This window comes from Myzus persicae, unplaced genomic scaffold, assembly GCF_001856785.1.
Source record: "Myzus persicae strain clone G006 unplaced genomic scaffold, MPER_G0061.0, whole genome shotgun sequence".
In the NCBI taxonomy this organism is placed as follows: domain Eukaryota; kingdom Metazoa; phylum Arthropoda; class Insecta; order Hemiptera; family Aphididae; genus Myzus; species Myzus persicae.
This window is the reverse complement of record NW_019102735.1, coordinates 217,793-231,064: the sequence shown is the minus strand read 5'-3', so window position 1 is coordinate 231,064 and position 13,272 is coordinate 217,793. Positions and strand designations below refer to the sequence as shown.

Genomic DNA, 13,272 nt, shown 5'->3' with positions numbered 1-13,272 from the left:
GATATCGCTGCAGCCACAATACCCACTGATATTGAAAACGTGTCTTAAATGCGTGTTTTTACTTGTACTATGCACCTATAACTGCTGCACTATTTCAATTCGATTCAATTTTTTAGGCTTACATATTTCATAAGACAAGATTATTTAAAATTGTTTTCATTCTTCGCGTGTACTGAAGAAAAATATTTAAAATGTATAAACTATATATGGTAACGACTGAACAACATATTGATATACCCCGTACATAAATCTGAATATGTACGCTGAGCATAATGATTAATTATTATTGGTTTTTTTATCTGATAAAAAACTGTACTTTATCATTGAGATCAATTATTAAGCGTGTGATCAAATGTATTCCAAGTGGCCGCATCATTGATTTTGTTCATTAAAAATTGATGTTTTAATGCCCATATTGTATAGTATTTTAATTTTTTAAAGACACAAATATTTTGCATGAGAACGATTCTTATTTAATATGTGTAATGAATGGATATGGACTATTAGACTGTGAGTAATATAAATGTATACATATTGAGAGAGAGAGTAATATAATATATTATTATGATAACAGATTCTATTATGATTAATGAGTTTGTAAATTAACAAGAGCCATATTACATAAGACCCATATAGTAATTCTTTAATTCTTTAAGTATGTGTCAAAATTCGCCATATATATTCTACATAACATATTAATCGTTAATTTTTCAAACACATTATTATGTTTGATAAATTCAAGCTTAAAAACAAATAACTCAATTCGTTCGAGCATTTATTTATTTTTATGCAATTATGGACGTACCTATACATAATATAATACAAATTATAATTAGTAGTAATCTGCCATTAATATAATGCATAATAGCACTCAAATACTTATGACGCTTTCAATATTACTAGCTCGGAAAACGCGCGGTTCCATTACGATATGTAGGTAGTATATATAATTTTTATATTATTTTTATCAAAGTTTTTTTTTTACGTATTAAATATTAACTGTATCGAAAGTCAGGAATTCAAAATAATTGGCCGTTCTGTCTTTAACCCATACAGAAATTCTTTTTTTTTTTGTTTAAACAATTTGTCTAGAAATTAGAGAAAAAATATATTGCTATTAATACTTTTACCACTTGAAATAATATTCCAATATACTACCTAATGATTGTGTAAATTGATTTATCTGATCGTCTATAAATATTACCTTGGCTCTGTTATTACTTATTAATTATACTTTATTACTTAAGATTTTACAAATATATCTCATCCAATTATATGATTATATAATATTAAACGTATCAAATGAAACCGGTGTTAATTTATATACCTACATTTTATTTTATTATACCCACTATAAATTAAGTACTTACATTTAAGGAAAAAGTGTGAAGTGCAATTACTATACATACGTATGTGCAGTCGAACAGACAGATAATATTATAGATCAAAGGAATTTATGTATTTATTTGAGACGTTTTTATAATAGCGTCAATTAAAAAAATCCATGAATTATGCCTAAAATTATTTACAATAGGGGACTTTTTGTTACATAAAATTTATATCTATGATATGATATCAGTAAATCGAATATCAATTACACTTAAAATGTTTAACCTAGGTTCATTTGATTAATCGCAAAATCACGACTATTAAATTATAATAAGTACCGAATAGTCAGTAATAATAATTAATAGTTCATTAGAATGCATATGAAATATAAATACCTCATTCAAAACTTAAATTGTATACTTCATAAGATATATATATATCAATTATAAATATATTTATCAATTATCATTACGTTATTGATTTCTTTTTAAAAATATTAACACAACTTTATTAGCAATAAAGCTAAAACTGTTATTAAATTATTTGCATTACTTTGTTGTACACAATTATATACATTATGATTTAAACAATTTTTACTATAGAATGTGAAACTTTTATAGTTGTAATTTTCCGCAGTTGGAAGAATAATGTTAGATTTTAATTTCCAAATATCACTTAAAACCTTTGTTTAGTGGTCCAATTTTTTAAAATATCATTAGTTATTCGATAAGAATTTTAGAGGTTTTAGTGTTTAAAATAAAAATAATATTATTTATATGGATAATGTTACCGCGTGATCCATTTAACATGACACTTATTATAAACGGTTATTGACGTTTTTTTTAAAATCATTTTTAATCGTTAAAAAATATATTTTTATCAATACAATGTTTATGCTTTTTACTGACAATATGCATTTTTAATCCCTCAATATAAAACAGAATATATTTTTCGATGTATAAAAATCTAAATTTGGATGAGTAGTTTATTAGTTGTATGTATTTTAAGTTTTGATGAACGGAGTGGAGTGGTCAAGGGCTCGTCAAAACTTTAAATACTTATATAATATAAAGTTATAACTTATAACTTATAACTAATAAACTAGCTACTTGTCTGAAATTTAATTTTTATAGATCGAAATACTCCAAATAATATTTTTCTGCTTTAAGAATATGGAATTAAAAATGTATTTTGTCATTCAAAGAAGTACTATATTTAAAATAAAAATAATAGACAAGAATAGCAAAAATAAAAATTTTTCCAAAAAATATTTTTTTGTAATGACTTAAAACTATTTAAAATAAATATTTTTAAGTGTTTAATAGATCACCCTCAAGCAACAATTAAGAGAACTCGAATACGCGATACCCGCATGTCTTACAAAGTTATAAACGAACACAGCATATTTGTGTCCAGTAGAAACTATTTTGCTTTGTTAGTTTTAAATTTTAATATTACATCAAATTGATCTATTATGAAATCTGTTTCTTTTGTCAGCAATTTTAAGGAATTTTAATTTTAAAATGAGTTATGAGCATTTCAACATTTTAATATTCTACATGATTATAATTATTATATTAAATTTAAATATAAAAAAACGACGAGGGCGGACACAGCTGATAATTATATGTATTATATGTATTACCTTTACATTTGATAATAGTCCAATTTATTGAATTATTTAAACTAACAACAAAAAGTGTGTTCTGCTGAACTTGAATTTGCCATGCTGCTTACTTAGTAGAATAAAACGGAGACAACACATTTGGGGGAAGCCTTAAGCTTCTGAATTTTCTCGCACTAGTTTATATTATAAAATTTAGATACCTAATAGCTAATTTATGTCTTATAGTAATTCTGTAAACGAAAGCAGTATTATAATAACATAAAAAATTTTTTTTTTTACAATAATTAAAAATAAAAATTTAATAAATTATATTTATAATAAAATATTGTAAGATTTTACTCACTAAATGCAAGTACCTAAGTAGATTCGTGAGTAAATACAGATTTATTGAAGATTTTTGTGGTTATGTAATATAAATCATAAATAATTATATTAATTGATAATAAATATTATAAACTGTACATGTAGTGACTTTATATACTCTAAACACTATTATAAATCAAAAATGATTATTTGATGATATTATGTCATTAATTTACTGTAAATAAACTACTTAATTATCTATGTAGCTATGTTGGTACTTTGTTTTCAAAGGTTTAATGATTATTCGTGCTGTATTTGTACAAGTTAGCGCAATCTAGTGGTAATAGTGATTTTTAAAGGTTCTCCTTCTTCTTACCAGAGTGTTCTTGTACATTAAAAGTCGGCATTTCTTTCTATTCGTATGATTTTGAAATCATTATTTGTACACGATTAGAACCTATTACACATTTTTATAATAATACGAATATTTAAACAACGTACAAAAATACAATTTTTTCTTATATTCTAATGAAAAAAACTCTTGTTTTTTAACTTAAACAGAAAAACTAGGTACTTAAAATTGTTCTTGTATTGATATTAATTATTCTAGCAATTTAGTATTTATAATATTTATTTAGTGTATACGGTTTTATTTATTTACCAAGCACTGTAATTATAACTGATAAACCATGAAGCTGAGAAATTAATTTATAACTAATTAACATATTTAAATCACAGGTTTTATGATTATTGTAATGCTTCCTAATAATGATTTTTAATAATAACTAATTTCCTTTCAATCACATATTCACAATGTAAAAATAAGTTTAGTTTTTGATATACGTACTAATCAACATAAAATATCATGTCGAAAATCTTCTTTAATTACCGGTGACCTAAAAAACGATTATTGTAATTTCCCCAAAAAAACTGCAAGCAGCTGAGAGATGTTATGCATTTCCATTTTCTTGGATAAACGTAATTAATATATATGTTCATTTGATTTTATAGACGGATAATGATTTAGTGTTTGAGGATGATCGAACACCAAATAACATCTTGGACGGTTTAAACCCACCTGATCAATCGGTATCCAGATTGTTAAGCTTTGTACATGGATCAGTGAAACGGATTAAGCGATCAATATGGTCATTTTTAGGAGATGAAGAAACTGAAAAAACTTCTACTGAAGCTGTACCGTTCACTAGTAGTAGTACTGATAACAACATATCAAGGTAAGAAAAATATAAAAATATTGTATTATTACTATTAATTACCATTATACATTATATTAACTACTTACCATAATGTAACAACTTATAAATAGCATACAAACAAATATTTTTACGAATTATAATATAATTACACAATATTATATACTCTTAAATTATAAACATAGTATATTAAAATAATAATGTATAATTTATCTACGATTATTTGGTGCATTATAATGAGTTAATTATAATATTGTTAATAATAGACTGAATGACCGATTTCCCAATAACAATACATTTTTATTGTTATTATAATTTATAATTTTGTTTTATTACCTTTTAAAATAATAGTCATTAACGATTTATATTAAAAATATATAGGTATTAAACTATTTATGTTTACTATCAATTTAAGTTACCAATATATTTACTATCAGCAATGATCGTTTTTTCATGTTTTATTGTTCATTCTTACTAGTCAAATATTATAGATGATTAAAAAATACTAGTTATATTTATTTAATTAATTATAAAAAGTATAGTAATAAATACTACTTTACTGCATTATTACTTCTACTGTCTAGTGACTACAGTTCAATAATGTAAATTCAGCCCGATAAAAAGTTTAGGTTTTGGATATACTCGTCACCTGGCTTCGTTATTCTGTTAGTTTTGTGGTAAACTATCATTGATAAGTAAACCTAACTATAATTATACAGTTGTATACAGTGTACTAATATAATTATTATATCCGTATTGTAATAATTACAACTTAATGTCCTAATAGTTCAATAATTATTATTCATCTAATTATACTACAGTTTAAATCATTGTCATTATATTTTTTTTTTAATTTAGCCGTTATATAAGGCTTTGTGGACTATTTAATGTGTAGTATTGTATAGATAAAATTATTAATATTACCTACGAAATATTATACACTACATCCATGGTGCTAAATTGCCTATAGCGCACGCCGTTTAACTTGTAATATGAAAAAAATTTAAATGTACATAATAATTAATTATAAATAAAATCACATAATATAGTTTGTATGCTATTTGTAATGATATTAATGATTTGATTTATATTATATTTACGTTATGCGCTAAAAGTCTATAAATTAATATTTTTACTAGTTCAGCCTTATTGTAAACACGAACATAAATAAACTATAAGGTATCACACGGAGATGATGCAAATGCTGATCATTGTTTTGTATTATTATACATATTTGTATATTGTATAATGTTCGTAAAAATATGACAAAGTTTAAGTTTAAGTTTACTTAAGTTTTGAATCTATTCGTTTTACCAAAGACAGATCGACTTGCATAATTGTTGACTCCTGTAAAAGCTTGTAAACTTTGTATGCTACTTTTATGTACATTTTATTATATATATTTAGGTGCTTTTATACATCTAATCCAACTACACAGTACTATTTGCTATCTAGATTCTAGATGAAATAATTAATTTTTTGACCCGATCTAAAAAAAAATAATTCAAAATAAATTTATACCTACTATTCAAATACAATTGTTAGCTGAGATAAATTATCTAGATGAATTTTTGTGTCGATCTTTTCAATTTTATTTTTTTTCGAGGGGGGGGGATTTAATAACTGTTCTAAGCAATATTGCTTATAGCCAAGTTTATGCTTATTTTCAGTTTCTCTTAGTATCTTATGAATATTTATTACGTGTGTGTTACTGTATAATTATTATGTAGTAGGAATAATCTTCATTCTTTGTAAACACCAATGGTCAATCATATTAAAACACACGTATTCACGAGTGTAAAAATGTTAACTTATATAATATATGTTATAAGTATAACTTATTGCAATAATGCTATTTTGAAAATGCAAATTTTAAATTATCTGTTTTTATCTCTGTACACAATTTCAATGAATTATCCGTTATCGTATCTTGATAATTGTTTGGTTATTTTTGTAAAACTTTATAGTCTGCACAACTATACTTTCTATCTTATTATTTCATATTATATATAATAATGTCAAAAGTCTGATCGTAAAATATATGGATGGTCGAGTTTAGTCTATTGGGCTATCCATTACATGAGATATCTGTATAATTACTCTGCTTCAAGAATCAATACGATTTTTCCTAGTGAAATATTTTATAAAGATACATATTTTATATACAATGATGCTTGTGAATATAAATTAAATGGGTTAACGACATCGACATTGGGAAATAAATAATAAGTACCTATTTTGTATTTATGCTCGTTGTTATCGTATTGGCATGACATACTACAGAAATCATTATTAGTAGATTGTTCTATTCTTAATACGCGGAAATGTGGTACTGTCATGCAGTTATTATTTATTAACTACGGATGAATATTTTTAAATACGTTTAAAAAACTATATTAAATAGTTATTACTCGTTATCCTCATTATTATATAATTTATACTTTATAGACTTGTATTGATTTTTTATTTAAAAATATTTAGCGCAATTTATAATTCTATAATTGCATGTTGGTACCTACGTTTATTGAAAATCTTATTATCTAAAATAGGTATGTCATTTATTGTATTGAATGTGTTTGCAACTTTTCAAATAATGATTTATCACAAATTCTTTTAAGTTGAATTATATAGAAATTTTTTTATGGAATTTGTATGACAAGGACATTTATAGTTATAGATTTGTTAATAGTAGCTCTAAGCTCTTAACTCTGCCACTAGTTGACGTGCTTTTTTAATCCATCAAAGTGTTTTATACATGTAGTTACCAATATAGGTATTATTGGATAATACGAAAAACAAATTGATGTTCCTTTTAGTATCATTAGAAGTGATTTATATGTCTTACGGTTATATATTTGTATATATACATGTAAACTATAATATTATATATCATGTTTATAGACTTTAGGGTATATTATACCGCCTTATGCAGTTTTTAGATCCATCGCGTTTACACATGTTTAAATAAAATGGTACCAATAAAACTTGCATAAAACGTTTATTTTATTTATGTCAATAACGGTTAGCGAGTATATTAAGTGTATTTTTTTATTATATAATACATTTATTCCTCTAATTAATATTTACTTTAATTTTTGTTTAGCGGAGATGAGTTTTATAAACCTGTATGTATGATGAATGATGTAATTTACAACTTAATTATAAACATGTTACAATAATGTTACTACTCGAGTAAAGCCGTACAAGCAATCAGTGTTTGAATTGGGAAAAATTAAAAGGAGGATCTGAAAATAACCCCTCCCAATTCAAGCACTCTATAGGCTATATATTATACACATAGTTTCCTAAAAAACTAATTTTCCCCACAGCCTCTATATAAATTATTTGTACAGACATATTAGACATATTATTGTATTTATTATTTCCTAAATCGTTTCATTGAATTCTCTAATAATATAAATTGCTTGTGTTTGCAGTAGGGTGACCAGAATGACAGAAGAAGATACCGATTCGACAGTTCCGATGACAGTGTCCGACAGTGGACCAAATCGCGGAGATATACCATCGATCGATGACGACGAAGACAACGATCTGACGTCTGGTGATGGCAATCATTCAGGCGACGGACCAGACTCAGATGATCGTTACACAACGAACAAACCGCGGCCAATTGGGCAGCAAGACGATAATAATATGTTGAGCGGTTTTAATTCGACAATAATTCTTCCACCCGACTCTTGGGTCGACCGTGATTCGGCCACTACCACTAGTACCACCACCACTACCACCGCTGCTCCTATCACGACGACGACAACGACAACAGAGACTGCGGCTACTCAACCATCCACGACCGCTAAGCCGTCCACTACCACCGAGTCCTTGACGAGCGCACCGCCGCTATCACCGACTCAGTTGCCTGTCGACCAAGGCACAAGTAATATTGTCATATTCTATTTTTACACACGCGTGTTTCATATAGGTTAGATTAGATCACGTCATGTTCGTTGTACGAGACGATATTAAAAAAATGGGTTCTTCAATATTTTTTCAACAGTATAAGAACTGTCATAATTCATATGGTGCCCACATCATAAAATAGTCTTTAATAAACTCCATTAATTATAGACTGTGTACGTGTGAACGCAAACATCTGTGTTATACTTATCATCATTCATCGACAACATTTTTTTATTTATAATACAAGTATAATGTATATGATTACATAAAACAAAGTAGTAAAATATAGTTTTCAAATAATATCAGCTATATACTTACGAAGATAGAAAAAAAAATATTAACACATAGGTACAGAAAAATTAATTTCAAATTAATAATCACTTTGGTAAATTGTACTTAATTTAAGAATATAATGTAAGAGCATTTTATTAGTCATTACTCACTACCAAACTAATGAATACCTAACTCATCTTTTATGAAAATTATAATATCTGTTTCATACTTTTATTAAGCAATTTATCGAAACTGCCTATTAACTATTTGACTTTGAAAAACATTTTGTACTCTTATAACTAGGTACTTAAAAATATGACTCTGGGTTGGTAAAAAATATTTCCATTTATCATATTTTGTAATCTTGTTAAGAGTTGTATGAAACAAATAAAATGAATTTAAGACAATGTCCATTACAATAATTAGGTAGGTACAGAATAATTTAATAGTAAATCAAAATAATTTTTTCTTATATTTTCAAAAATATTTCACCGAATTTAAAAATATGTGATCACGAGAAACAACAAATATCTTTGTCTTTTAATTGAAATCGATTTAAAATCCTCAGAAAATATGTAACTACTCTGTTTATAATAACGTTTAAAAGAATATGTGAGTATATGACTGTACAGTGTACGTGTTACATACTTTTATTGCACAGTAGGTGGGTAGATTCATTTCAAGAATTAAATCTCATCTCCTCCAGGTATAATAATTATTCTTGTAAGTAACAGGAAAATATTTTTATAAGTAGTGTATTAAACATTATTAGGTACATCTTAAATTAAAATCAAAATGCAGTATTCTAATAATATCAATAAATAATAATACATAATCATAAATGGTAATTAGAAAATTTACCTATTCTCTTTTTTTAAAAAAAGGAAGTAAAATGCATCAATAATACATGCATTATACTCATTAATATATTGATGTAATACAACCAGTCAGTTCATTTTAATTTATAATTTATAAATACACAATTACCTATATTATATTATATGCTATATAAATATTAACATATGTACATTAACACTTAATGTTTATTTAAAAATAATACATACAATTTGTATACTATTTCATAATATTAATTGGCAATATTACAATCACAATTTTATTTTTTTTAAACGTGATCTGGGTAATAATGATATAAATCTGTCAGTTAAATAAATATATCTCCACTTATTATAAATGAATAAAAACCGTGTTTGGTTTTACAGCTATTTTCAGAATACATTTAACAATAATGGAGCCATATACCAAGGACTATGCTGATATGAAAAGCGAAGCTTTTGACTGGCTTGCCAACAATATCACTTTATCACTGAACGAAGCATTAAAACAATACGGAACTTACTCACCAAGAGTAGTAGCAATCCAGTAAGAGTTTAACTACCATGTACTTATCTATTTAGCAATAGTTCAAAGACAAAAATAGCATAATATATTAATATGACACGATATAATATAATAATAACTGTTATAACCACCACAAATATGAACTGATCTTTGAATTATTGTATTCAATTAAATAAAGCAAATAAAATAAATCTGATTCGATAATAATTTTTTTTGGGGTGTCTGAATTTCAAATATTAAATAGATGTTTTGTAAATATTTTGGGTTTTTTTTATTCCTAGATTTTTTGGTTTTCATTGCATAATAAATTTTATAAATTTTTTTGCAGTACATAATTTTTGGAAAAAACGCTAGAAATAACATTAGTAGTATTTGTATACTCGACGTGATATTAATATATATAAATACCTATTTAAGATTTTGGGCATGTTATAAAAAATTACTTTCTTATACATAAAAATCTATACTCAATAATAATATAAATATTTCTTTAAATATTGCAATGAAAAATATTAATCGCGTAGAATCAACGTTTTCCTAGGTTGTATTGAAATGCATATTTGACAGCCGTTAGCGCATTATACCGATCGTTGAATTAATGATGCCGAATCGTTAATTTTGTATTTCAGGCCAAGTAGTGACGAATTTTTCGTAAGAGCAACTGTGGACATTGAATCTGAAGGACGCGAATCTAAGGAAACATTAGAAAATCAGCTCCGTTATTTCATATCCAACTCTAGAGCATTTAATCCTAGTAGCCCTCTCACTGTTATCGATAAAGGATTCGATATCACACAAGGTAAATTTAGACGCAGATGACATCAGTCGACGGATCTGACGTTATTTATTGGCTAAGGGCTCTTTTGTGTAATAACATTGCAGGCTTTTTAGGGGATCTGCAGTTTGGAAATTGAGAGTATTTTTACTTATACTATATGATAATATTATAATATAGTTTGGTAGAACTTTGGTGACGAGTTGTGATCAATAGGTATTATTATATTCTTTGAATCCAAATCACTCAGGGTTGGTTTATATTCTAATCACAAAAAAATAAATACATTTCAAATTACATAACATTAGTATACTGGCAATAATACCAATACCAATATTATGAATCTAAAATAGAAGTGGTTGAAATCAAATAACACTATACTTATTATTTAAACTATAATGAATATAGTATAGTTAACCTAGTAAAATTTCTTTTTTATTTGTGATTAAATATTGCTTATGTTTCTGTGTAATCAAATTCAATATATTATTCGATCTACATTTGACACTAGTTATTTCTACTTCGTGATCATCCTGCATGTAAATGTATTACCATTATATTTTTTTTTTCGCTTGAGAATGTGATACATGTTTTTGTTGATCAGTTTAAACGGCACCTTTAAAGTACTTATAATCAACCCATTATATTTTATTTTTGTACTGTAGATTTTACTGTAGTTAATCACTGTTTTTATAAACATTTATATGTATATTTTTTTACAACTAAAGCATACGCTGGTCTCACCGCCACTTGCCAGTCAGGCGAAATGCTTTGTGTAGTCACCAACGCTTGTTTACCAGCAGAATCTCGATGCAATGGCACAGCCGAATGCCCAGACGGAACTGATGAACAGATGTGTCAAAGACTTGTCGAACTTAATGGTAAGTTCCTATAAAGAAATAACGATCGTGTCAACTCTTTTGGGCGGGGTTTTGTGCATAACAAAAATGAGTAATATTTTGTTAATACACGGGTAGTTAAATTAATTATTCAAAGTATTATTTAAATATAAACTACTTATAGAACCACTGGGAGGTACTGGAGTAAACTATTATAGGGAAATTATTGTTTTGATGTTGAATAGAAACGAGTTTAATTAGAAAATAATATAGTGTGTGAGCCGTGGGGTGAGTTCTGTCTTGAGGCTAACGACTTCGTGAACAAAACTTACCTACTTCATAGTTAATTTTCAAGCTAATATTATTATAATATCACAACTTATCAACTTGAAAAATTAATTTATGTAATAATTATAAATTATTAATAAATTGATCAAAGCAAAATCTCAATAAATCACATATAATTTATGAATCATAGCCTATCTAAAATAATAACATAGCTACAGTGATGAAATTAAAGTGAGATATGGGGATATATCCCCCAGAGCCTTTTTTAAAAAATAACTTTTAAATTTTCCTGAGAACTTGGCTATCAAATATTTTGAAATTTTAAAATAAAAATTAATGGATATAGTAGACGATGGTTAACTATTATCACAGTTAAAAGATAAAACTTATAAAAACTTATAACTTACTACATCTGATATCATTTTAAACAGCCTAAAACTGTTAATATTGTTCATAATTATTATTTTTGTAAATTATACAATAATAAGGCCTGGAATTTGAATGGTCTAAAATCCCCTCCAAAAATTGCCTATAAGCAAAATGCTTTTATGCTCTAAAAATTCTGAATAATGCACTAAAAAAGTACACTTCATATTTGTTTTTTTTAAATAATTTCGTTACCAATTCTCATATAAATTTGGTGTGTATAATTGGTAATATACATTTTAAAGGATGGTAAAAAAGTTATACAAACAGATCTGATTGTTTTGGACTTCTTAAATCTGGAAAAAAAATTATTTCCGTAAGTAATTATTTTTTTTATATACGTTTAGAATGTTTAGATTATATACATATTATTTATTTACGTGTGCATAGTTATAATTTGTTCAATTTATATAAAAATTAAGTAAAAGCATATAAAAATCTTAAAATAAAATTTCAAATTCAAATGTTGTATTCAGAAACATAAAAAATGCTTTAAAAATCCTAAAATGATCTAAAAAATTAAAAATTAACTTTAAAATTTAATTATTTGTTAATAAGTGAAAATTAAAACTTCTTATTCTGATTCAAAAATTCATGAAACGCGTATGTTATACAGCGAGCATCGCATGGTTGGATTCGGAAAACAATTCAAAGTGCACCGGTATCTCAGCCAAATTATTATTAATATTTATGGATTTTTACTTACTTAGTAGGAGCGCTTGACTAACCTTGTTGTCATTTCATCGGGACTTTAAATTGAATCCCTCAAAGATAAACTAGACATAAAAACTTATATCATCCCACCCTAGAACAGATTCCTAATTATGCCACCGCATAGCTAGGTATGCCATTACATTAAAAATATTATGAATTGTTGGGAAATGTATTATGATACATATTATTGTTATGCTGTAGGTTAGT

At 26.0% G+C, this 13,272-nt stretch overlaps 1 protein-coding gene across 9 annotated transcripts in view; it reads left to right on the top strand.

Annotated features, from left to right (window-relative positions):
- LOC111033044 (basement membrane-specific heparan sulfate proteoglycan core protein) overlaps positions 1 to 13,272 on the top strand; it is a 157,703-nt gene that overhangs the window by 57,638 nt on the left and 86,793 nt on the right. For all 9 annotated transcript variants that reach the window (XM_022313607.1, XM_022313609.1, XM_022313610.1 and 6 more), the window contains exons 3-7: positions 4,271 to 4,494; positions 7,911 to 8,368; positions 9,885 to 10,044; positions 10,653 to 10,822; positions 11,527 to 11,679. In XM_022313607.1, coding sequence (XP_022169299.1) covers positions 4,271 to 4,494; positions 7,911 to 8,368; positions 9,885 to 10,044; positions 10,653 to 10,822; positions 11,527 to 11,679 — 1,165 coding nt within the window. The remainder of the gene's footprint in view (positions 1 to 4,270; positions 4,495 to 7,910; positions 8,369 to 9,884; positions 10,045 to 10,652; positions 10,823 to 11,526; positions 11,680 to 13,272) is intronic.